The sequence below is a fragment of the Phacochoerus africanus genome, chromosome 3 (assembly GCF_016906955.1).
Source record: "Phacochoerus africanus isolate WHEZ1 chromosome 3, ROS_Pafr_v1, whole genome shotgun sequence".
Classification (NCBI taxonomy): domain Eukaryota; kingdom Metazoa; phylum Chordata; class Mammalia; order Artiodactyla; family Suidae; genus Phacochoerus; species Phacochoerus africanus.
Window position 1 is genome coordinate 122,911,822 of NC_062546.1, and position 27,144 is coordinate 122,938,965.

The 27,144-nt window shown below is 39.9% G+C and overlaps 1 protein-coding gene across 2 annotated transcripts in view; it reads left to right on the top strand.

Annotated features, from left to right (window-relative positions):
• The window catches only part of PLEKHB2 (pleckstrin homology domain containing B2), a 59,802-nt gene extending 35,209 nt beyond the window's left edge, over nt 1-24,593 (top strand). Inside the window, exons 5-8 of one of the 2 annotated variants that reach the window (XM_047772588.1) lie at nt 1,384-1,423; nt 2,943-3,032; nt 15,740-15,848; nt 21,881-24,593. In XM_047772588.1, coding sequence (XP_047628544.1) covers nt 1,384-1,423; nt 2,943-3,032; nt 15,740-15,848; nt 21,881-22,017 — 376 coding nt within the window. In that variant the 3' untranslated portion in view covers nt 22,018-24,593. The remainder of the gene's footprint in view (nt 1-1,383; nt 1,424-2,942; nt 3,033-15,739; nt 15,849-21,880) is intronic. The other variant, XM_047772589.1, reaches the window with a different exon arrangement.
• The last annotated feature ends 2,551 nt before the right edge of the window (nt 24,594-27,144 follow it).

Genomic DNA, 27,144 nt, shown 5'->3' on the forward strand with positions numbered 1-27,144 from the left:
TTCTCCAAAGAAGACATACAGATAGCCAGTAGGAACATGAAAAAAAGCTCAGCATCACTAATATTAGAGAAATGCAAAACTACAATGAGGTACCACCCCACGCCGGTCAGAACAGCCATCATTAATAAAACTATAGATAACAAATGCTGGAGAGGGTGTGGAGAAAAGGGAACCCTCCTACACTGTTGGTGGGAATGTAAATTGGTACAACCATTATGCAAAACAGTATGGAGCTACCTCAGAAAACTAAATATAAAACAACCATATGACCCAGCAATCCCACTCCTGGGCACATATGTGGACAAAACTTTCATTCAAAAAGATACATGTGCCCCTATGTTCATTGCAGCACTATTGACAATAGCCAAGACATGGTAACAACCTAAATGTCCAGCACCATGAATGATTGAGAAGATGTGGTACATATACACAACAGAATACTACCCAGCCATAAAAAGAACACAGTAAAGCCATTTGTAGCAACATGGATGGAACTAAAGACTCATAGTAAGTGGTGTAAGTCAGAAAGAGAAATATACCATATGGTATCACATATCTGGAATCTAATATATAGCACAGATGAACCTATCTGCAGAAAAGAAGCTCATGGACATGGAGAATAGACTTGTGGTTGCCAAGAGGGAGTGGGATGGACTGGGAGTTTGGGGTTGGTGGATGCCAACTATTGCATGTTGGGGTGGACATGCAATGAGATCCTGCTGTATAGCACGGGGAACTATATCTAATCACTTGTGATGGAACATGATGGAGGATAATGTGAGAAAAAGAATGTATATATATTTATAACTGGGTCACTTTGCTGCACAGCCAAAATTGTCACAACATTGTAAATCAAGTATAATAAAGTCCCATTAAAATCCCCATAAGAAAAATAATGACATATGTATTATAGATTTATTTCTTTCCATATTATATAGTCCTAGTGCATGTCTCAAATGAGTCGATTGAATCTCTCAAATGAGTTAATACGATAGGCAAGTGCTAGGGACATTTTTCTTTTTTTTCTTAAGGGCTGCAGCTGTGGCATGTGGAAGTTCTCTGGTTAGGGGTTGAATTGGGGGTGCAGCTGCTGGCCTATACCACAGCCACAGCAGCACATGATGCCAGCTGCGTTTGTGACCTACACCACAGCTCAAGCAACGCTGGATCCTTAACCCACTAACCGAGTCCAGTGACTGAACCTGCATCCTCATGGATACTAGTTGGGCTTGTAACCTGCTGACCCACAACAGTAACTCCAAGATCTATTATTAAAACAAGCTTTTTCAGGAGTTCCTGATGCCAGTGCACTTTTCAGGACTGCTGAGATAGTTGTTGGATTGCCTCAAATTAAAGTAACTCTTTTTTTTTTTTTTCTTCCAGGGCCTGGAAATTCACACTCCAGGATTCCAGGACAAACACAGTAAGTTGCTAATGGCAGTTACCTGTAATGTTTTCACGTAGTCTTGCTGTAAGACACAGGAGAAAAATAGATTAAGAAGGGAAGTGGGGAAGATGGGTTTCTTGGCCATCCTGCCCTGGGTGAGTGAGCAGAGATAGGCAGGCTGTGTTTCACTGACACATAATCCATTGAGGAAGCTGGCATTTGGCAAACATTTTGACTGGAGGAGCTCTTTTAATAACACAGGCACACTGGTTCCAGTGTTGTGTTTTAGAAATGCTGCACAAAGATTTGCAGCACTTTGAGTTCTGCTATGGTTTACAGAGTGGGTCCTTTCCATGTATAGCATCTCAGCCTGTGAAACAAATGTTGGGGGCTTTGTCCTTGTCTGTAGTTCTTCTAAGTCTCTGAGACAGTAAATGCCATTTGTGAGCCTAGTGATGCCTCTTTGTGTTTGTCAGGGAATCAAAGGCAGCTTCCTCTGTGGTCAGTGTTTTCATTCTTCAGACAGTATTTTCTCTTTTCCTTTATCTCTCTAAAGAAAAAAAAAAAGGTAGGTGGAGCTCCTAAAAGAATTTGTGCAGGTGGGAAAAGAAAGTAAAAAGACTTAATATCCAAATGTTGTTTTTTCCTAATTTTGTTATCCTGAGAGTATTCTCCCTCCCACACACACCCCCGAGCTTACTCTGCAGCTCCAGTAACCTCTTCTTTGATGAAAATCCTTTACTTGAATGAAATTAGTATTGATAATTCATGTAGTTTGGGGCAGGATCTAAGGTGATTCTTTATATGGATTTTTTTCTTTTCTTTTTTGTCTTTTTAGGGCTGCACCCGTAGCATATGGAGGTTCCCAGGCTAGGGGTCTAATTGGAGCTGTTGCTGCCGGCCTATGCCATAGCCACAGCAATGCCAGATCTGAGCTGCTTCTGCGACCTACACCACAGCTCACAGCAACGCCAGATCTTTGACCCACTGAGCGATGCCAGGGATTGAACCCGCAACCTCATGGCTCCTAGTCAGGTTCGTTTCCCCTGTGCCATGACGGGAACTCCTGGATTTTTTTTGTAAAGAATACATCTATATACTTTTGTTTTCCACTGGGGAGTAATTTAATGAAAGATTTTTTAAAGTGCAAAAACAAGACAGTGTAGAGCATACCCCTGACTGCTGTATTTCAGACTGTAGGATTTTTACTTGTGAAGAGAAGGGTTGTTGAGAGCGTTGTAACTTCTAAGAGGCCTGGGTAAGGATGGAGCCTCTGTGGCCTTCTCGGGCAGTGAGCACTCTGCTTCTGCCCCCTGCTGGTGGTTGGGGAGGATTACCTCCTGAATTCTAAGGATACTGGAGCAGTTTTGGGGGGCAAGGGGGAGATAGTCCTTTTAGTCATTGCTTCTTAGAGAGCTGTTCTATTTCCTCTACAAAGATTAAACTTTTTGGCTTTTAATTTTTTAAATTTTCTAAATAAAAGGATGTGGCATCATAAGAGCCTGTAGTTGCTCTGTGACAACTCACTTATTTTCATACTTTCTCTCCTCTCAAGGCTTATGTTGGCTCAGAAGTCATGTATGATGAGACTGCCGTGGCATCCTCCCCACCTCCTTACACAGCCTATGCTGCACCCACCCCTGAGGTAGGGAGCAAATCTTCATGTTACAGATTCCAAGTAAGGGAAATTTGGGGTTTCTGTGCTACTGTCCTTTTGAAATGAAAAACCTTTCTTGAGCCAGCCAGTATCAGAGAAATTAGTAATTTATAGTCTAAAACCCTTTTCTTCTTTTTTCTTTTGGCTACACGTGTGGCTCATAGAAGTTTCCAGGCCAGGGACCGAATCTGAGCCAAAGCTGCGGCCTCTGTGACAGCTGGGACAATGCTGGAGCATTAACCCACCGTGCCAGGCCAGGGATTGAACCTGTGCCTTAGCAGTCAACCAGGCTGCTACAGAGACAACACCAGATCCTTAACCCACTATGCTACAGTGGGAACTCCTAAATTCTTTTCTTTTTTTTGGCTGCATCTGTGGCATGTGGAAGTTCCCAGGCTAGAGATCAAACCCGCACTCCAGTTGCAGCCTGTGCCACAACTAAGGTACTGCCAGATCTTTAACCTGCTGTGCCACAGGGAACTTCTAAGACTTTTAAAAACAGGTTATCAACTTTGTTTTCATAAAACAACTGCTTTATAATTTTCACATTCATGTTTTAATTTTAAGTTGGATTTGTCACTGCTGAGCCACGACAGGAGCTCCTACTTGAATACTCTTATCGGGGGAAAAAAAGGCTTTTTTTATTTTAATAAAACCTTTTAAAAAAAAATTCACATGGTTCCCATCGTGGCTCAGTGGAGATGAATCTGATTAGCATCCATGAGGATGCACGTTTGATCCCTGGTCTTGCTCAGTGGTTTAAGGATCTGGTGTTGCTGTGAACTGTGGTGTAGGTCGCAGACACAGCTCGGGATCTTGCATTGCTGTGGCTGTGGTGTAGGCCAGCAGCTACAATTCTGACTTGATCCCCAGCTTGGGAACCTTCTTATGCTGTGGGGGTGTGGCCCTAAAAGAAGGCCAAAAAAAAAAAAGTCACATGCAGATACCTTGAGGTGTTCCCTAGTTAGAAATGCCAGGTTTTCAGTGCTACATACACGTCTGTATTGTGAGATACTACTGCCTTTTTTTGTTTGTTTGTTTTTATTTTTACTTTTTTTTTTCTGCCCCTTGGCTTATGGAGCTCCTGGGCCAGGGATCAGATCCAAGCCAAGCTGTGAGCTAAGCTGCAGCTGTGGCAACACTGGGTCCTTTACCAACCATGCTGGACCAGGGATCAAACCTGCGTCCCAGCACTCCCAGTCCCTACTGATCCTGTTGTACCACAGCGGGAGCTCCTGAAATAATTATTGATTCATAAGAGGTTGCTTTGGTAATAGGGAGAGACCTCATGTACTTTTCACCTAGTTTCTCAGCTGTTACTTGGTAGATAAAATCAAAACCAGGAATTTGAAATTGGTGCAATATTTATGTCCAGTTCTGTGTCATTTTATCATATGTGTAGATTTGTATAACCACCACTTCAAGTTGAAAAACTGTTCACAATGTCTTCTCCCTGCTATACCCTTTTATAGTCATGCCCTCCTTCCCCTTCCCTAACTCTTGTCAGCCACTGATTTGTTCTCTATTTACGTAATTTTGTCATTTCCACAGTGCTATATAAATGGAATCATACAGCGTGTGATCTTTTGAGTTTGATGTTTTTACTCAGCAGTGACCTTGAGAGTCATCCAAATCATTGCATGTGTCAATATTCTTTTTATTGCCGAGTAGTAGTCTGTGGTAAAGATGTGTACTGCATTATGTATTGAGGGACATTTACCTTTTGGGGGACATTTTGGTTTTCAGATTTCAGCTGTTACCATTAAACCTAATGTGAATACTCATGTACAGGTTGTTGTGCAGACATAAAGTTTTATTTCTCTGAGATAATACCCAGAAATGTAATTGCTGAGTCAAATGTATGGCTAGTAAGTATATGGTTAGTTTTTTAAAAAGCTGACAAACTACTTTCCAGACTTTGTTTACCATTTGACTTTCCCACCAGTAATTTATGGATGATCCAGTTCCTTCTTATCTTCACCAACATTTGGTGGTGTCACTGTTTTTTATTCTATCTCTTCTTTTTTTTTTGGTCTTTTTTAGGGCCTCATCTGCAGCATATGGAGGTTCCCAGGCAAGGGGTGGAATCAGAGCTGTAGTTGCCAGCCTACGCCACAGCAACGACAGATGGAGGCTTGTCTGTGACCTACACCACAGTTTATGGCAATGCCAGATCCTTGACCTGAGCGAAGCCAGGGTTCAAACCCGCAACCTCATGATTTCTAGTTGGATTCGTTTCCGCTGTACTAGGACGGGAACTCCAATATTCTATCTCTTCTCATAGGTGTGTAGTGATATTTCACTGTGGTCTTAATTTGCATTTCCATTACAGCTTGTGATGTTGAGCATCTTTTTATGTGCTCATTTGCCATCTGTATATCCTGTTCAGTAAGATGTCTCTCATGTCTTTTGCTTATTTTCTAATTGTTTTGTTATTTTTTAATTGTTGAGTTTTGAGAGTTTTTTTTGTTTTGTTTTTTTGTTTGTCTTTTGTCCTTTTAGGGCCACACCCTTGGCATATGGAGGTTCCTAGGCTAGGGGTCTAATCGGAGCTGAGTCTGCGACCTATACCGCAGCTCATGGCAATGCTGGATCCTTAACCCACCGATCAAGGCCAGGGATCGAACCCACATCCTCAAGGTTCCTAGTCGGATTCGTTTCTGCTGCACCAGGACGGGAACTCCTCTGAGAGTTCCTACATGTTTGAAATAGGAATCCTTTGTCAGATATGTGATCTGTAGCATATCTTTTAATCCTCTTTTTTTTTCCGCTTTCTAGGGCTGCACCTGCAGTACGTGGAAGTTCGCAGGGTAGGGGTTGAATTGGAGCTGCAGCTGCCAGCCCACACCCCAGCCATAGCAACGCTGGATTCGAGCCATGTCTGTGACCTGCACCACAGCTCATGGCAATGCCACATTCATAACCCACTGAGTGAGGCCAGGGATTGAAACCCGGTCTTCATGGATACTAGTCAGGTTCTTAACCTGCTGAGCCACAACAGGAATTTCCATCTTTTAATCCTCTTAACAGTGCCTTTCAAAGAGTTTTTTATTTTGATGTAGTCCAATTTATCAGTTTTTCCTTTTATGGATCATGTTTTTGGTGCCATCTTTATCACTTCACCTAGGCCAAGTTTCCTAAGATTTTCTTCTATGTTATCTTTTGAAAGTTTTATAGTCTTAGTATTTACATGCCAGGTCTTTTCCATTGTGAGTTAATATTTAGTAAGGCATGAGGATTAGGTTGAATCCCCCCCCCCCCCACACACCTACAGCATGTGGAAGTTCCTGGGCCAGAGATCAAACCCATGCCACAGCAGTGACCTGAGCTGCTGTAGTGGCAACACTGGATCCTTAACCTGCTGCACCACTAGGGGACTCCTGCACTTATTAGTTCTGTAAGTACTTTTTTTTGTAGATTCTTTGGGATCTACTACATAGACAATCATGTCATTTACAAACAGTTTAACAGTTTTATTTCTTCCTTTGTAGTTTGTGTACCTTTGGTTTCCTTGCCTTGCCTTATTGCCCTGATTAGAACTTTCAGTATTATGTTGAATAGCAATGGTGAGAGCAGGCATTCTTGCCTTGTTACTGATTTTAGGGGGAATGTATTCAGTTTTTCCACATTATAAGTATGATATTAGCTTAGGTTTTTTGTAGATGTTCTTTGTCAAGTTGAAGTTGCTTCTTTTTCTAGTTTTCTGAGAGTGTTTATCATGAACGAGTGTTGGATTTTGTCAAATACTTTTTCTGCATCTATTTATAAGGTCATGTGATTTTTTTTTTTTAAACCTACTAATATGATAAGCTGCATTGATTTTTCAAATGTAGTTTTAGCCTTGCATCCCTGGAATAAAGCTCACTAGGTCATGGGGTATGATTTTCTTTATTTTTTGCTCAGTTCTGGGTGGGTGGTCTTGGGAATTTTTGCATTTGTATTCATGAGTGATATGGGTCTGTTTTCTTTTTTGTGCACTCGTAGTTTGTTATCAGGTAATACCGGCTTTATAGAATGGTTTTGGGAAGTATTCCCTGCTCTTCTGTTTTGAAGAAGATACTGTGTAGAATTGGTATTAATTCTTCTTTAAACATTTGGTAGATATCTTCAGTGAAAATATCTGGAACTGAAGATTTCTTTGGGGGGAATATTTTGTTTTATTTGTTATTATTATTATTTTTTGTCTTTTCTAGGGCCGCACCACAGCATGTGGAGTTTCCCAGGCTAGGGGTCTAATCGGAGCTGTAGCCATTGGCCTACACCACAGCCACAGCAATGCTGGATCTAAGCCGTGGTTACGACCTACACCACAGCTCATGGTAACGCCAGATCCTTAGTCTACTGAGTGAGGCCAGGGATCAAACCCACAACCTAATGGTTCCTAATTGGATTCGTTAACCACTGAGCCACGATGGGAACTCCAGGGGGAGATATTTTAAATTACAGATTCTGTTTTCTTAATATTTATAGGACTTTTCCATTTTCTATTTCATATTGAATGGGTTGTGGTATTCTGTGCTTTTTGAGGAATTGATCCTTCTCATTTATGTAAGTTGTCTAAGTTATGTGTGAAGCTCTGGCATTTGGTCCATACATACTTGTATTTTCTTGGTGGATTAACAATGTCATTGTGTAATGTCCCTCTGTTTTTGGTAATTTTATTTAGTCTTGTGTCTACTCTGAAAGTAATATAGCTACTTATGCTTGTTTTTTTAAATTGGTTAGGTTTAAGGTGTTCTATATGTTACTTTGATACCTTTTTTTTTTTTTTTGGTCTTTTTTGTCTTTTGTGGGCCGCACTTGTGGCATATGGAGGTTCCCAGGCTAGGGGTCTAATCGGAGCTGTTGCTGCCAGCCTATGCCATAGCCACACGGGATCCGAGCCACGTCTGTGACCTACACCACAGCTCATAGCAGTGCCGGATCCTTAACCCACTGAGTGAGGCCAGGGATCAAACCTGCAACCTCATGGTTCCTAGTTGGTTTCGTTTCCGCTTTGCCACGACGAGAACTCCTGATAGCTTTAAATACTGTAAATGATTGCCAATGTAGCAATATTTATTACATTTCATAACATAGTATTGTATTATTGTGTGTATTCTTTATACAATATTAGATCTCTCAGCTTGTTTACTACTTGTTATAAGTTTGTACCCTCAAATACCATCACTCTTTTTCTTCTCTATAAATCATTTACATTCAAGGTAATTTTGTAATAAGTATGCCATTTTATTTTTTGTTTTCCTTTGCTTTTGTTTTTTTATTTGTTCTTTTACTTAAATTTTCTGTGAGTTATTAGGACATATTTTAGAATTTTATTTTGATTTATCTGTAATGTCTTTGAGGATCTCTTTGTATTGCTATGTAATGGTTACCCTAGTTATTACACAAATATGTGTATTTTTCAATGTCGTGTTCAACATTTTACCAGGTGCAATGGAGTGTCAAACCATTAATTACCTCCAAATTCTTTTTTCCCTCAATTTATAGTATGATTGTCTTAAATATTTCTTTTACATATATTGAGAACCATATTAGTTGGTGTTATAAATTTTGCTATAGCTGTCAAACTTACTAGAAAAATCAATATGTTAGAAAATTGACAGAACACTGTAAACCAACTCTAATGGAAAGAATAAAAATAATTATAAATGAAAAAAGAAAAATAGACAAAAAAAAAAAAATGGGAGTTCCCATCGTGGCTCAGTGGTTAACGAAGCCGACTAGGAACCATGAGGTTGTGGGTTTGATCCCTGGCCTTGCTCAGTGGGTTGAGGATCTGGCATTGCTGTGAGCTGTGGTGTAGGTCGCAGATGCGGCTTGGATGCCGAGTTGCTGTGGCTCTGGCATAGGCCGGTGGCTACAGCTCCAATTAGACCCCTAGCCTGGGAACCTCCATATGCCACGGGAGTGACCCTAGAAATGGCAAAAAGACAAAAAAGAAGAAAAATAAAGATGTGATTTTTTTTTTTATTATATTTACACCTATTCTGCTCTGATCATATTTTCTTACTTCCTGATGTTTCAGAATTTCTTCTTTTATTATTTAGTGTCATTTTGTCATCCTCTTAGGATAGATCTACTGGCAACAGATTCTCAGGTTTCCTTTATCTGAGAATGTCTCAGTTTCATCTCTTTCTGAAGAATATTTTCACTAGTATAGAATTATGAATTGACTTTTCTTTCAGCACTTGGTAAATGTGTGCTATTTCCTTTGGTCTTCCTGGTTTCTGATGAGAAATCTGCTGTCATTTGAAATTTTTTCCCCCATATAGGTAATGCAATGTTTGTTTTTGGCTACTTTGTCTTTAGTATTCAAAAGTTTGACTGATGGTTAATGGTGTGGATATTTGGAAATTTATCTTTTTTTGGTGTTCATTCAGTTTCTTGAATACATGGGTTTATGTTTTTTGCTAAATTGGGGAAATTTTAAGACTATTATTTCTGGAATGTTGTTTAGCCCCACCCTCTTTCTCCTCTGAAATTGATACCACTGTTAGATGTCTCACATGTCTCAGAGATTTTATTCATTTTTTTCCTTCAGTCTATTTTTTTGTCTTTTGTTCTAATTGGGTAATTTCTGTTCTTTATACTCATGTTCAGGGATTACTTTTCTATGTCTTTATTTTGTTGTTGAGTCCGTTCATTGAATAATTTATTAGTGATTTTTTTATTTCTAAATTTTTCTTTTGGTTATTTTTTATATATTCACATGTGTAAGTATGCAGATAAATCAAGATATATATCTTTTTCTTTTTTTTGGTTGCACTACAGCATGTGGAAGTTCCCAGGCCGTGGATCAAACCCGTGCCATAGCAACCCAAGCCACTGCAGTGACAACGCTGGATCCTTAACAAACTGTGCCAGAGGACAACTCCAATATATATCTTTTTTTTTTTCCTAAATTGAACAAACTATATATGAATTTATTATTTAACCCGGAAATCCTAATTCTATATATTTATACCAAGTATACACTGGAAAAAATATGACCTACTGTATGCAGAGCTACTTGTTGACATTATTTGTGGTAGAAGACAGATTGAATAAATTATGGTATCCCATGTCATAGAATTCTAAACAGTGTAAAAACCTTTTACAAGGAATAAAAGGAATAGATACTTAATTTCTCTGGCATAATCTCCAGGCTATAAACCTAGAGGACCAAAACCAAGGTAGAACATAGTATGTGTTGTATGATATTATTTATCTGAGAAAGGGAGGATCTGAGCACATCTGCATATATTTTATTAAAAATCATAGTTAAAAGATGAATAATCTTTTTTAAAAAGTTACCTGAAGAAGGAAGGAAATATGGTGAAAGAAAAAATAAGAAGTTAGATTTCCCTACTTTGTCTTGTAGATTTGATTTTGGAAATCATATGGATATTTTATATCACTGTAAAATAAGAGTAGAATTAAAATCAATTCATAAAAATTAAAAGAAAAATGAGACTGCTGGACTTTGGAGTTGGAGGCTTAAATACTCAGTTTATTTCAAATGGCTTTAAACACAATCCTCTGAAAGGATACCCTCCAATATATATCTTTATGTAGTCTTTCCTAAGATTTTCTGGTTTTGTGGAGACCTTTTTTTTTCCTTTAGTGTCACAAGTGTGGCATCTGGAGGTTCCCAGGCTAGGGGTGAAATTGGAGCTGCTGTTGCCGGCCTATACCACAACCACAGCAACGCCAGATCTGAGCTGCATCTGTGACCTACTCCACACTTCACAGCAACCCCAGATCTTTAACCCACTGAGCAAGGACAGGGATTGAACCCTTGTCCTCATGGGCACTAGTCAGGTTCATTTCTACTGAGCCACAGTGGGAGCTCCCTCTCCTTTTTTTTTTTTTTTTAATGTATTTCAAGTATGTTTATAATTGCTTTTTGAAATATTTTAGTGATAGTTGCTTTAAAATCCTTCCTAGATAGTTTCATCATCTTTGTTATCTTGGTGTTTGTCTCTTTCATTGTTTTTTCTCATTCAGTTTGAGATCTTCTTGGTTCTTGGTATGACAAACTACTTTTGATCAAAATCTGTACATTTAAAATATTATAAGACTAAATCTCTTAAGTCTTGCATTTTAGCAGACTTCCTCCTAATGCCCCTTTGGTGGGTGAAGAAGTGTCCACTTCATTGGTTCCATGTAGGGGTGGAAGTCCAGATTGTCTACTGGGTCATGTTGACCCAGAGGCATGGGCTTTTTGTCACTTTTGGGAAGGCCAGGAATTCAGGCCCTTCTTTAGGTATCTGCTGACACCATCCTGTCTGGGAGTTGGAGGGGTCTTCCCTACTGCTTCCCACTAGCCTCCACTAATACTATGGTTACTGATAAGAGATTATGAGAGTTCTTGCTCCCCACCAGGTCTTTGTTGATTCTACTCTAGCAGGACAGGATAGGGGCACCTTATTTCTGCTGGGCAGAGATGGGAGTTCTGGCCCCCTGCCTGTTCTCATCTGACACTGTGGCATGGGACTAGGGTCTGGCTTGTTTCCATTTGGCAGGTGGAATTCCAGCTTCCCACTTGGCCTTCTCTGACACCACTTGGAATGGGGGTGGAAGAGCACCTTGTTACAGCCTGCCAAGTTCAGACTCTCCATACTTAACCTTGGCTGGTGGGAGTAATAGCCATAGCTATTTTTGTTGTGTTTGGCTTGAATGGAGTAGTTATTGCTTAAAAATGGTCAAAAGATCATCCTTTTCCTTCCTAGTTTCTTTGGGTAGAGACAGCAGGCTTTTCTTGAGGTCTTTTTTGTTTTTGCTCAATGTTATTTCTTGGTTGCTGGCTTCTCCTAGACTCTGCCAGTCTAGGATGTAGGAGGTAGAAAGGAAACCCAGGGAACTCACTGTTTGTTCTTCTTAGGGTCATGAGGTCCGTAGACGGTCACCTGCCTTTTCTCCCAATTTTCAGAATTTCCTTGTGTTTGCTGTAAGTATAATGTCCAGAGTTTTCAGTTGTACTTAGCAGGAAGAATAGGGAAAAACGACTGCATCTATTATGTCTTCTAAAAGCAAAAATCGTGGCTGAGACCTACATTTGTGTTGGCCAGGCCACAATTCCGTGTTCTCCTCTTTGCCATAGCCCTTGTCATGTAATGACAATAATTGTAATTGTTTGTAAACATGTCTGCCTTACCTCTGAGCTTGCAAAGAAGGCCAGGCCTTTTATCTTCGTATTTTACAGTATGTAGTAGTCCTTCAGTTGATCACTGGAAGGCAGTCCAGGGCCCATTTTTGGCAGTGCCCTTTCATAAACATGTCCTGCTGGAAATCTGCTAGTCACCTGCCCAGGTCTCAGACCCAGACCCATCCAGTATCTTCAGTCTCTTATATTCTCCTTCCACGAACTGCTGGAAATTGAGCTGGGGAGGATTGTGCTGCTAAGTTGACTTCACCAAGAGAAAACTGGCTTTGCATGAAACTCATTTATCATCTGATCCAAACTGATCATTTTAGAGATGAACAAAAACAAGGCGTTATTATTGTTAAATGAATGACTGAAGGTCAAGTTAATGATATAGCTGTATTGAAATCCAAAACTCTGGTGAGTCCAGTTCTCTTTTTTTTTGTTCTGTTTTTGTGCCTTCTTCATTTTAGAGCCTTTAAGGAGATTCCAGTTGTGGGTTTTTTGGTGTTCTTTTTGGTGTTTTTTTTTTTTTTTATTTTAAAATAAAAGGCATAAGCACACTGTCTTATGTTTTTATTTTTCTAATTGACTGTCAAACTTTATTGATTGCAACTTGGAAAACAAATTTTAATATATTCCCAGTAGTTTCAAAATTGTATTTTTTTAAAAAATTGAAGTATAAGTGACATGCAACCTGTTAGTTTCAAGTGTAGAGCATAATGATTGGTATTTGTATATATTGCAAAATAATCACTGCAGAGGACTAGTTAACATACATCACTATACATAGTTAAAGAATTTTTTGTGTGTGTTAACTTAAATGTTCTTTTAGCAACTTTCAAATATGCAGTATACTGTTATTAACTATAGTCACCATGCTGTACATTATATCCCCAGGACTTGTTTATTTTATAACTGGAAGTTTGTGCCTTCTGATTCTGTCACCACTTCATCTACTCCTCCAATGTCCCCTTCCCCTCTAGCAACCACAAGTTTGTTTTCTGTATCTGTGTGCTTGGTTTTTTGTTTGTTTTCTAAAATACAGATTCTGCATATAAATGAGATCATGAGGTATTTGTCTTTTTCTCTCTGACTTTTGAACACTCAAGGTTTATCCATGTTGAAAATGACAGAATGCCCCTTTTTATGGCAGCTGACATTCTGTTGCATATTTGGACCACATTTTCTAAATCTGCTCATTTGTTGATGGATTCTTAGTTATTTCCATATCTTGGCTATTGTAAAATAATGCTTTAGTGAACATGGGGATGCAGATATGTTTTCAAGTTACTGTTTTTGTTCCCTTTGGATAAATACACAGAAGTGGAATTGCTAGATAATCTGGTCATTCTGTTTTTAATTTTTGAGGAACTTCCTTCCATTACTATTTTCCATAGTGAAGGCACCAGTTTATATTCCTACTAGCTGTGTATGAGGCTTCCTTTTTCTCCAAAGCCTTGCCAGGACTTATATCTTGTCTTTTTAATAATAGCCATTCTAATAGGTGTGAGGTAATATCTCATTGTAGTTTTGATTTCTGTTTCCCTGGTGATTAGTGATGTTGAGTTATCATTTCATGTGCCTGTTGGCCATCTGCATTTCTTCTTTGGAAAAATGTCAGTCTCCCTGCCATTTTTTCATCAGATTGTATTTTTGCTGTTGAGTTGTATGAGTTCCTTATAGATTCTGGGTAGTAACCCCTTATTCAGATATATGATTTGCAGATATTTTCTCCCATTTAGTAGGTTGCCTTTTCATTTTGCTGATGGTTTCCTTTGCTGTACAGAAGCTTTTTAGTTTGATGTACTCCCCACATGTTTATTTTTTCTTTTATTGCCTTCACTTTTGGAGTCAGATCCAAAAATTGCCAAGACCAGTATCATGGAGCTTATCACCTTTATTTTTATCTAGGAGTTTTATGGTTTAATTCATTTTGAGTTAATTTTTATGTATGGTATAAGATAGTGGTCTAGCTTCATTCTTTTGCGCTTGGCTGTTTAGTTTTCCCAGCCTTTATTGAAGAGACTGTCCTTTCCCCATTGTATCCCTTGGCTCCTTTGTCCTCAGTTAATTGACCATATACATGTGGGTTTTTTCCTGGGCTCTCTGTTATGTCCCATTAATCTATGTGTCTGTGTTTATGCCAGTACCAGACTGTTGTGATTACTTTGTAGTATAGTTTGAAATCAGAGAGCTTCAGCTTTATTCTTCTTTCTTTGGCTATTTGGGGTCTTTTTGTGGTTCCCTACAAATTTTAGGATTGTTTCACTTTTGCAAAAAATGCCACTGTAAATTGGATAGGGATTGCATTGAATCCATAGATTACTTTGGATAGTATGGACATTTTAGCTACTAATTCTTCCAGTCCATTATCTTGGAATATGTTTCTATGTATTTGAATTTTCAGTTTATTTCATCAGTATCTTATAGTTTTGAGTATGCAGACCTTTCACTTGGTTAAATTTTTTCCTAGGTATTTTTATTGTTTTTGATGTAATTGTAAATGGCATTGTTTAATTGATTTATATATATATATATATATATTTTTTTTTTTTTGTCTTTTCTAGGGCCGCACCCATGAAACATGGAGGTTCCCCGGCTTGGGGTCCAATCGGAGCTGTAGCCGCTGGCCTACACCACAGCCACCGCCACGTGGGAGCTGAGCTGCGTCTGTGACCTATACCACAGCTCACGGCAATGCCAGATCCTTAACCTACTGATCAAGGCCAGGGATCAAACCTCATGGTTTCTAGTTGGATTCGTTAGTCACTGAGCCACAATGGAAACTCCAATGGCATTGTTTTCTTAATTTCTCTTTCTAATAGTTTGTTATTAGTGTATAGAAATGCAACAGATTTCTGTGTATTGATTTTTGCATCCTGCAACTTCACTGAATTCATTTATTCTAATAAATTTTTGGTGGAGTCTTATAGGATTTTCATTATAATCTGTCATATGCATATGGTGACAGTTTTACTTTTTCCTTTCCAGTTTGGGGAACTTTTCTTTTCTTGTTTAATTGCTGTAACTAGGACTTCCAGTGGCATATTGAATAAATGTGGCTAGAGTGGGCATCCTTATCTTGTTCCTGATCTTAGAGGAAAACCTTTTAGCTTTTTACCATTGTATATCTTGGTAGCTATAGTCTTGTCATATACATACATAGCCTGTATTATGTTTAGGTATGTTTTCTTCATACTTACTTTGTTGAGAGGTTTTTTTTTTAGTTGTTTTTTTTTTTTTGTCTTTTTGCCTTTTCTAGGGCCACTTCCCATGGCATATGGAGGTTCCCAGGCTAGGGGTCTAATCGGAGCTGTAGCCTCTGGCCTATGCCAGAACCACAGCAACGTGGGATCTGAGCTACGTCTGCAACCTACACCACACCTCACGGCAACGCCAGATCCTTAACCCATTGAGCAAGGCCATGGGTCAAACCCGCAACTTCATCGTTCCTAGTTGGATTCGTTAACCACTGTGCCACGACAGGAACTCCTGTTAAGAGTTTTTATTATAAGTGAATGTTGAATTTCAAAACTATATTTCTAATGGGCCTTTATCTTTTCAGCAGGCATATGGCTATGGTCCATACAGTGGTGCGTACCCACCAGGAACTCAAGTCGTCTATGCTGCAAATGGGCAGGCTTATGCTATACCGTATCAGTACCCATATGCAGGTAATTCATGCTGGCCTTTCATTCTTTGTTTCTTTTCATTTAGTGAGTAGATCAGTGAAACCTGAAGAATTTTTATTTCTCAGTTTAAGGGTAAGTGAGTTGTGTTTCTTTTGGTTATAGGCACAAATTGTTCTGCTACTATGCTTTATTAACGTATAGTTAATTTACAGTGTTTCTTCAATTTCTGTTGTATAGCAGAGTCACCCAGTCACACATAGTTACCTGTGTTGTACAGTATGAACCCAATGCCCATCCATTCCAAATGTAACAGTTTGCATCCTAAAACCCCAAACTGCCATCCGTCCCACTCCCTCCTCTCTCTCCCTTGGGAACCACAAGTCTGCTCTCCCTGGCTGTGATCTGTTTCTGTTTTATAGATAGGATCATCTGTGCTGTTATTTTAGGCTCCACATATAAGTGAAATCATATGGTATTTGTCTTTTTCTTTCTGGCTTACTTCACTTAGTATGAGAATGTCTAGTTCCATCCTTTTTGCTGCAAATGGCATTAGTTTGTCCTTTTTTATGGCGAGTAGTATTCTATCTTATATATGTACCACATCTTCTTAATCCACTCATCTGTTGATGGGGATTTAGGTTATTTCCATGTCTTGGCTATTGTGAATAGTGCTGGGATGAACATAGGGGTGCATGTGTCTTTTTGAATGAAAGTTTCATCTGGATATATGCCCAAGAGTGGGATTGCTGGATCATATGGTAGTTCTATATTTAGTTTTCTGAGGTACTTCCATACTGTTTTCCATAGTGGTTGTACCAATTTGCATTCCCACTAACAAAACCCTTTCTAGCATTTGCTCTTTGTTGACTTGTTAATGATGGCTATTCTGACTGGCATGGGGTGATACCTTATTGTGTTTTTGACTTGCATTTCTCTAATAATTAGTGATGTAGAGCATTTTTTCATGTGCCCCTTGGCCATCCATATGTCTTCTTTGGAGAAATGTCTGTTTAGGTCTTCTGCCTGTTTTTCAGTTGGGTTGTTTGTTTTTTTTGCTGTTGAGTTGTATAAGTTGTTTGTATATTTTGGAGATTAGGCCCTTGTTTGTTGCATCACTTGCAAAGATTTCTGTTATGCTTTTAAAAAATAAAGCATATATTTTCATACTGCTTTTAGAGTAGTTAGAGTAGGCTTAATTTTTTTGTTTTGTTTTGTTTTCTCCACCTATGGTATATGGAAGTTCCCAGGCCAGGAATTGAACCTGTGCTGCAGTTGCAACCTGGGCCATAGCAGCAGCAGGCTTGATTTTTTTTTTTTTTAAGCTTTACTATTGTATTCAGATTTCATTCCACAAAGGAGAATTTGTACTTACTGAGATTCACTTATATTAAGAAGCAACCAAACTAAGAGGCCCATTTTAAAGGACAAGAGGCAGTCTTTCTCCTGCTTTTTTCCTTCTGGTAATACCCTTCAAAAACTATCATTACTAAGGTGATGTTCCATTTTGCAGGTGAAGTAGAGGCCTGGAAGGGCTTATATTTACTCTGAGCTTTTAATGGGCTCGCTCCATTTTTCACCTCACCTGAAACAAATTGTAGGTGTGAGTGACTGGTTCAGTACGTAGCATCAAGTCCTGGGTGCAACCTGGGCAGGGGGAGGTCTGCAGAGTACAGGTGTAGGGTAATGCTGTCCGTGGTACTGGTGCCTACAGCTAGGGCAAGGGGGGCCAGAGCCATGTGGCTGATGCCCTGAAGACCATACCCAGGTCATAGTAGGTATAGCATAGCATGTCAGAGCAGTACATAGGAGGGTAAGCTGGTGAATGGACTGGAACGAGAGCCCAGGGTTTGTCAGGAGATGAGGAATCCGAGGGGCTGTGAGCAAACCTAGCATAGTGCCTGAACACAGAAGCAGTGGAAGGAGAGTCTGTTACCAGAAGGGAGAGTGGTCACTGACGATAATGCCACAGAGAAGCCTGCCACAGGGTCTCTGCATTTGGCCAGCACAAGACTCCAAATGTCCTTTTGGTTAGTGGTGGTTACTTTGGTTTCTTATATATTAATACCTAATTCAAGAGAGTTTCTTCAGTCATCTGTTTCTGGAATCTGATGCAGTTCACTCAACTAGCATAGACTCTGAAGGATTCTGCCTTGCTTGACATTTGCATGTCAGGTTGAATAATGATGCTAAAAATGAACTATTTGTCCTCTGATCCTAGCATAACTCTTTTTGTTTGAATTACTTTCCCCATATAAAATAATTGTTTTATCTTTGTTATCTTACATTACTTTTTGCATTCTGTTCTCATTTAAAAATGTTATATGTTTAGTCTGGAGTGCTATAATAATCTTAAGGTTTTTTGTTTTTTGTTTTTCTTTTCCTTATGGCCGCATCCACAGCATATAGAAGTTCCTGGGCCAGGGACTGAATCCATGCCCCAGCTGTGACCTATGTTGTAGCTGTGGCAATGCCAGATCCATAACCCAATGTACCACAATGGGAACTCCTTTAAGTATTTTTAATGATTGGATACTATTATATGGGGCGATGTATTATATTAGTTAAGTCTATTAGTATTTATTGACTGTTTACTCTTTTCATTTTTGTTATTGTAGAAATTACTTTGAATATTTCTAATTGTTTTTATTCCTGTTAAATGTCTTAGAATGTATTTCTACTTTCTGCATATTAAATTAATATTCCAAAAGGCATAACATTTTTTTCTTCTTTTATCATTAGAAATTATGAAAGTTTTCAAACGTATAAAAGTAGGGCCAGTAAATGAACAGTCAAATTTGCCTGTTACCAGAGTTCCCATTGTGGTGCAGCAGAAACAAATCCCGCTAGGAACCGTGAGGTTGAGGGTTTGATCCCTGGCCTTGTTCAGTGGGTTAAGGATCCGGCATTGCCATGAGCTGTGGTGTAAGTTGAAGATGCGGCTCGGATTTGATGTTGCTGTGGCGGAGGCTGGCAGCTGTAGCTCCAATTTGACCCTTAGCCTGGGAGCCTCTATAAGCCACGGGTGCGGCCCTAAAAAGACTGAAAAAAAAAAAAATTGCCTGTTACCAGCTTCAACAATTACCATATCTTGTTTCACATGTACCTTCTCTTCCCACCGCTGGATTATTTTGAGGGAAATTCAGACTTTATATCATTTCACCTGATCCTATTACATTAAGTCTTGTTACCATTTTCCAAGTTAATTCCCAGAATAGTTCACCAGTTTATATGCCACTGGGAGTTAATGATGTATTGGTTTCTCTATAGTCCTATAAAGATTGTATATTTTTGTTATCCTCTCAAGTTTTGATAACCCCATTAGGTCTTAACCTGGAATCAGGTTGCTTTAGTTTGTATATCTATGATAACTGGTGAAGTTAAACACTGTATAATTGTTTAAAAATTAGGTTTTCCTTTGTAAGAATTTTCCCTCCATTTATTTTGAGGTTTTTAAGCCTAGGCTAATCATCTGATAAGAGCCAGCCTTATATTCAGCCCCTAGACCACAGATGGGAATAATCTCAGCTGTTTTTTACTCTGTAGAAAGGCAGTTTTGTAGGAGTGTTTGTGAAAGGAATTTCTTTGTGTTGAACTGCATCCTGACTTTGGCTGTTATCCTCAGAGAAGAGGTAGCACTCTTGGGGCAGCCTCCACGCACCTTGGGTGGCATTCCGCATTTGTATGTGACCAGCCAGTGGGCAGGCTGTATTGGGGTGGTCATCCTGCAGCTATGTTGTGCTGGTCACCAGACAGGAGCTCTCCACGCAGCCATTTTGAGACTGGCGTCACCCGCTTCATGACACACTGCCCTGCAGTGTCCATAGAGACCCCTGTCGTGGGTAGAGCTGGTTATGGGCCTTCTCTTTAATATGATGGGGACCAGTTGCCAGTCAGCCAGTTTAAAAAGTGCAAAGAGTGCTTTGTGCACACTCTATTGTGTTTGATTTACCCACATTAGTGGATACTAGCTCAGCTATCCTTTGCTGTGGGCTTGTGATCTTTGGCTTAAGTTGACTCCTTTGGTTGGAGTCCTGTTTCTGTCATGTAGAGAATGGTACTCATGAAACATAATTGCACTGCAGTTGGCAGGGCCAGGTCTGAGAGCAGACCTCTAGATTTTGTGATTCTAGGTGTTTTCCCATCTTTGATAATTACTCAGTTCCTTGGTTTGATGGTAATTTGTAAAAGTTACCTGCCTTTCTTTAGTCTTTTCCTAAGGTATCTCACTTAGTTGTCATAGAAAAAATATCTGCCTTTTTCATATTCATGTTATGATCATTTGTATAAAAATTAAATTAGGTATTGAAAGTAAGTACAACTTGGAACATCCCCAGCTGACTTTGGTAATACTGAAAATTAGCTTGCTGGTAGAAACAGAGTTGAACAGGAGCTGGCGCAAGTCAGCTCCAGGGCATGCAGTGCGAGTGTCCTTCTGTGGGGCTAACAGAGGGAATTCAGGTTTAGATTTTCTGGGCCATCTTTCAGTTAGGTCAGCTTACCCCTTCCTACCATGATACGTTTCTTTAGTTAGAGTTGGCTAATTGAAACTTAAAATTTCAAGGCTGTGATAGTCAATGTTAAATTTCACCAGTTTCAAAGTTTAAACATGACATAAAAAATTGTTTGCTTCTAATGCTGTTACCTGTACTTTATCAACCTTTAGATTTATAGTGGTCTCCTTCTCTGTGATTTTGATTTTTGTTTTTCCTACCAGTCACCCTCCTTAGTATTTGAGGCATTGGTGTTTATGAGCACACAGTGAGTGCCTGGGTCGGCCCTGTGTGCCTCACTTTTTGTCTGTCTATAAGATAGGGTTGCTGTGAGAATTAAGTGAGTCAGTACATGTGAATGCTTGTAATACTAGAAATGCTTAAACTGGTAAGCACTTAACAGATGTTAGACTTTAGTCTCACTGCTGGTTTCATCTCCATGTACATATCACTACTGAATTAATTTCTTGGGTTGAACTGTTAAGGGAATAATGGGTCAAGGAGGAAATTTAATGCTAAATATGTGCAATTTTAAAGCTAATTATTATACAATATAGCCATCAAGTATAGAAGAGAACAAACAATGCATTTCAAGTTACACATTTTAATTGTGCAGATAAATTTTAAATTTGTTTAAAGTTTTCTTTTTAGAAGTTTTCCCTCTAACATAAATATTTCCTCCTTAAAGACAGGGTTAAAAATGAAGAGCCAGTTATATTAATAGATTTAAGGTTTAATTTTTAATTTTAAAATGGTTTGCATGAGTACTAAGAAGCTAATTAACTTCTAGATGGGGTTTTTTTCCTTTCTGACTTTCAAAGGGGAGTCTTTTTTTGTTTTGTTTTTACATTTTTAGGGCTGCACATGTGGCATATGGAGGATCCCAGGCTAGGGGTCAAATCGGAGCTGCAGCTTCCGGCCTACACCACAGCCACAGCAACGTGGGATCCAAGGCGTGTCTGCAACCTACACCATAGCTCCTGGCAATGCTGGATCCTTAACTCACTGAGTGAGGCCAGGGATTGAACCTATATCCTCATGGATACTAGTCAGATTTGGTTCTGCTGCACCACAAAGGGAACTCCCTTTTTTTTTCGATGTGGGGTCTTTGTTCCCACACCAGGGATTGAACCTGGGCTGCAGCGGTAAAACCACTGAGTCCTAACCATTAGGCCACCAGGGAACTCCCATTGGGGATTCTTGACTCTCCCATTGTCTGGGCTCTGTGCCCCCCACACTCCCCTTCTGCTTGCCAGCCTCATGAGCACAGTGTGGGTGGCTGGAATGGACATTGGGGTTGGGTTTTGCAGCTTCATTAAGATTCTCCTGTCTTTAGTGTCTGGGACTTTGGACCTTGGGAAGCTAAGTGTCTTGATGTTCTTAATGAGATCTTAGAAGTGGAGATGTCCGCCTCACTTAGCCAGGTCCAGTTGCCTTTGCCTGTGGAGGAGAACTGGGGAGTGCTCACTGCAGCCACCCCACCGCCTCTGCAGAGGGAGAGTCCCGTCAAGGGAGCCACCTTTTTGACTGAATGCTGGACTTCACAAACTGCTCCTCAGGACTGTACTTTTCCTTCTTTTCTAGGACTTTATGGACAGCAGCCTGCCAACCAAGTCATCATTCGTGAGCGGTATCGAGACAATGACAGTGATCTGGCGCTAGGCATGCTGGCTGGAGCAGCCACAGGCATGGCCTTGGGGTCTCTGTTTTGGGTCTTCTAGGGCCCTTGGAACCTGGATGTGCATAGCTTCTGATACCCTGTGTGCAATAATATAATTTGCAGGGCATTTCTGTTTGTGATAAATGTTTTTAATAATAGTTTTAATAGGTCTTTTGAAAGTAGTGACATCATACTTATAACTAATCTATGTAAGTACCATGGAGAAGGCTTTGGACTGCTGTTAGTGAAAACATGGACTATTTGGGGGCACTGGCTCATTCTAGAAGTTTCCTCATAGAACCCTCAGAATACCTTGTTTGAACACACCTATTTTGAAAGGCCATTTTCTTTTTAGAATTTGGTGTAGTGCTTAAGGGATAATTTATTGTAGTGTTATGCTAGTGACATGGTGATGTATGAGTGTTGAGTGATTGTGGCAAGAAAAACTGCAGCTTTTTTGGTGTAATGCCAGACTTTGAAACCTCAGACCAGAACTGGCTGCATGTTACTTCAGAAGCTATAGGCTGGACTGTCCCTGAGGCAGTGGTGTGACATCCCATAGCCTTTGGGGCTCCAAGGCTCCCAGCAAAGCCGACTGCTCAGGATGATGGGGGGATGGCAGTTCCCCCTTTTAAATGATGCTTCTTCATTTTATTCTTGTTTGTTTTTGGTAGTGATCCTTGGAAGACATCCCAAATTATGAATAGGTCTGTCATTTAAAACTAGAAGAAAACAAAATACAACAAATATGTGGAGATAGATTTGCTTTATTCATTGTTTGCTTTGAGTATTTTAATTGCCACCTTGGCCTACTTAATAGCTTATTTTTCTACTTGTTGAGAAAGTAATATTAAGAGAATGATGAGGAAAGTGGAATGAGAGCCATAGTTGGTGTTACTATTTCAGGAGATTTCGCTGCACTGAGGATGCCCTTCCCGTCCTGAGGCTGTTGCAGAGCCTTTGGCTGTCCCGTGCAGGACCTCGGAGCCCCGGTGGTGGTATAGGTTAGAGATGGGAATTGTGGCCACGCACATGAATGACCTGCTTAAAACATCACTCCTCCTGACCAGGACACCACCCTTGTTTTTATTCCTGACTCAAGTGTCTTAGAGAAGCTTAAACCATTTAATTTTGAGCCCCAAGTGTGTATGGAGCTCTGGAGAACCCAGAGTCCTGTGTTTCTGTTATTTCTTCTTTATCTATGTCAATTTAAAAACTTCAGTTATTCCAGTTTTCTGTTCTGCATGCTTTAAAAAATGTGCTTTTACAAAAGCAGTTGAGCACCTTGAAAATCTTTGCCCCCACACTCCATGTGGCCCCATTTTCCGTAAAATACACTCCTAGTAGCACAAATTCTATTTTTATTCTGTGTAGCCAGTTCCATACATAGTCTTTTTGTGGAAAGACTGGTCAACTGACTCCATCTCAAAGTCATATGTGACGAGGTCTAGCTCCGAATGAGCCCATGTGCCAAATGCACTTTGCGGTGATCACAGGTCTGTTTTCCCAACCAATTCTACTGCACTTGCTGACACCAGAGCATCCGTTTCCAGCTGAAAGGAAGTGTATTTAGCTGTCATCTCTTTGGATGTTTGACATAGTGGAAAATTGCCAGATGTGATGTGTGACACCATTGGTTTTGTTGATTAAAGCTGTTGCGTTTGTGATTTTACATTTTATATAATAAGAGTGGTTTTGTTAAGATGTTAATCATTAAAGCTCTATGCTTTACTTACAAAACACTAAACTCAATTTTTAATGTTGCATTGGGTATTAATTTTGAACTTCGAGTTATTGGAACCACAGAGTACTGAGTTATGTCACTGAAACACCCTTGAAGCAAATGTGTCTCCCCTGTGTCTCCTGGCCGCCCTCTGACAAAAAGGAGTAAGCTGTGGCCTGAAACTTGGGCACACGTGTGTGCCCGCATCTCCAGTCCCTGTCCCCAGAGGGGCCAGCCTTGTTGGGTATCTAGAGTTGAATCTGGAAATTCACTGTCACTAGTGATTTGATCCTGCGAGGAAATGCACACTTGGTGTAGATGGGCTGAGATACCTCATTTCCCTGGCCCCAACTACCGTAGATGCCAATCTTTTGGTCGCCTTGTTTAGGTAACCCTAAATCAAGAAGGAACTTGTTCAGGTTTGAGTCAGCATTTTACTTCTGTGTGTACTTTTTAAGAGTGTACCTGAAAGAAGTTGGCAGTTGACATTGCACACATGCCAGTCTGCTTGTGTTTAGCTCTGTTCTTTAATTCCTTGAGTTAACTTCTGGGTCTTAGAGGTGAAGAGAAAGGAGAGACCAGTATGTTTCAGATCATCAAGAAGTGAGCCAGACCAGGACGTGAGATCTGGATCATGGAAGAAAGACCTGCTGTTGAGACAGAATGACCCACGTTTTATTATCTACATTAATTGTGATCCTGTATGATCTTTCTTTCTCCTATGCGAGTTTATGTACACACTAGCATGGAACACAATTCCGTTGTTTTCCCCTAGAGGTGATCTTTTTTCTGATTGCTTGCCTGTCTCTGGTATTCTATTGTGTCCTCAGAACCTGTTTTTCCCTATGTATGCAAACTGTATGTTTATAAGTGAAAATGTTAATACATTAAATGATCATTAACCTTAAAGCATATTTCACTGACCTGTATTGTTTTCTTTTTTCTTTTTCTTTTTCTTTCTTTCTTTCTTTTTTTTTTTTTTTGTCTTTTTGCCATTTCTTGGGCTTGCTCCCATGGCATATGGAAGTTCCCAGGCTAGGGGTCTAATCGGAGCTGTAGCTGCTGGCCTACACCACAGCCACAGCAACTCGGGATCCAAGCTGCATCTGCGACCTACACCACAGCTCATGGCAATGCTGGATCCTTAACCCACTGAGCAAGGCCAGGGATCGAACCTGCAACCTCATGGTTCCTAGTTGGATTCGTTAACCACTGAGCCATGACAGGAACTCCCTGTATTGTTTTCTTTTAATTCAATTTATTTAAGAAGATAAAAGCATTTCATGCATTTCTCCCATCCCTCACCCCCTACCTCTGGCAATCACTAATCTGTTTTTTAAAAATTTTGTAGTAACACAGTGTTGGCTTTTTCTCCTGCATCACAGGGGATAAGAATGCCATTTTGAACATTCCCTCAGTGCTAGGGCATGCACATTTGACCTCCCACTTATCACATCAGAAAACAACTTATTAAATTCCTATAGTAACCCCATAAGGGAGGTATCATCCAAGTTACACTGGATGAAACAGGCTCAAGAGTTAAATTCTTGTCTTGGGAGCACACCGGTGGTAGATGAAATAGATTTATATCTCATGTTAAAACATTTTTCTTCCTTGTGCCGTTTGCATGTGAGTATAATTTCCACAAGAACATTGTAGGGTCAGTACTTCTAGGGCTGTTATCTTCTGCGACCAGATCTGCAGCGTGGGTTCAGCAACTTATCCAATATGATTGTGTATGTGACTTGCACACGTAAAAAAAAAAAAAAAAAAAGTAAAATTTCCTTTTGTTTCTGAATTACTTCACTTTGCTCTGGCTAGATTTTCTGTTTATCTCACCTGTTGCAGACTTTGATTAAATTGTGTTATGTGCTTGCCTTCTATAGTTTAATATGAGGAATCTCATACTGGAAGCTCTAGGTCTCTTGTTTTCATTTCTTTAGAGAAGAATTCTCTAGTATTTTGCCTGGGGAAGTTATTTCTGTGTGAGGGGAGGGCAGACACTCCACACAGACTTTGTAGACCTCCCACTTATCAGCTGGACTTTATGCTCATCTTTGGTCAAGCTGGCTTGCTGCCTTTTGGCACTTTTTTTTTTTTTTTTTTTTAGTTTTTGAATATGCTATACATAACTTGAAAATTAAAAAAAAAATAAAGGATCTTCCATTTAACCACTCATATTTTTTTATTTTATCTTTCATGTGTTTTTTCATGCATTATAAGCTAGTACAAAGATAAGCTCCTTTTTTTTTGGTCATTTTAGAGTTGCACCTGAGGTATATGGAGATTCCCAGGTTAGGAGTCCAATTGGAGCCTATAGCTGCTGGCCTACGCCACAGGCACAGCAGCCACAGCAGTGCCAGATCCAAGCCACATCTGTGAACTACACCACAGCTTACAGCAACACCGGATTCTTTTTTTTTTTTTTTGCTATTTCTTTGGCCGCTCCTGCGGCATATGGAGGTTCCCAGGCTAGGGGTCGAATCGGAGCTGTAGCCACCTGGCCTACGCCAGAGCCACAGCAACGTGGGATCCGAGCCGCGTCTGCAACCTACACCACAGCTCACGGCAACGCCGGATCGTTAACCCATTGAGCAAGGGCAGGGACCGAACCCGCAACCTCATGGTTCCTAGTCGGATTCGTTAACCACTGCACCACGACGGGAACTCCAACACCGGATTCTTAACCCACTGAGCGAGGCCAGGGATCGAACCCGCAACCTCATGCTTCATAGTGGGATTCGTTAACCACTGAGCCATTACGGGAACTCCCAAAGAGCTTTTTAAGGTAAGTTACATCTATCATTATTTACCATGTTGGAAAATAAAATTGAGAAAGTTTAAAATTTTTTTAGATTGTAAACCCATTTTATAGTGACTTTTTTTTTTTCTTTTCTTTTTAGGGTCACACCTGTGGCAATGGAAGTTTCCAGGGTTGGGGTTGAATCAGAGCTGCAACTGCTGGACTGTACCACAGCCACAGCAACTTGGGATCTGAGTCACATCTGCAGCCAACACCATAGCTCACAGCAATACCGGATCCTTAACCCACTGAGCAAGGCCAGGGATTAAACCTGTGTTCTCATGGATACTAGTTGGGTATGTTACAGCTGAGCCACAACAGGAACTCCCAGGAGTAATGTTTTAAAAATAGAGTTTATAAAAAAATTTTCCAATACAAAGTGAGGCAAAGTGTTTTCACATTTGAAAAAATTTAACACCTGGCTTAATAGATTTGCCTATCCACTTATGCATTCAGTCTGTTGTGACTTTTGGGGGGCTTGAGGTATTGAAGGAAATACGGCTTCACATAGATACATAGTTGGAAAGGGAGGAACTTGCAGACCCTCTGAAAGGGCTTTGGGCACCCTCAGAGGTCCTTGGATCATATTTGAAAACTACTGAATTGTATGTTGTTATATCTTTTTTTTTTTTTGAGGTGTTTCAATATCATCACATAAGAAA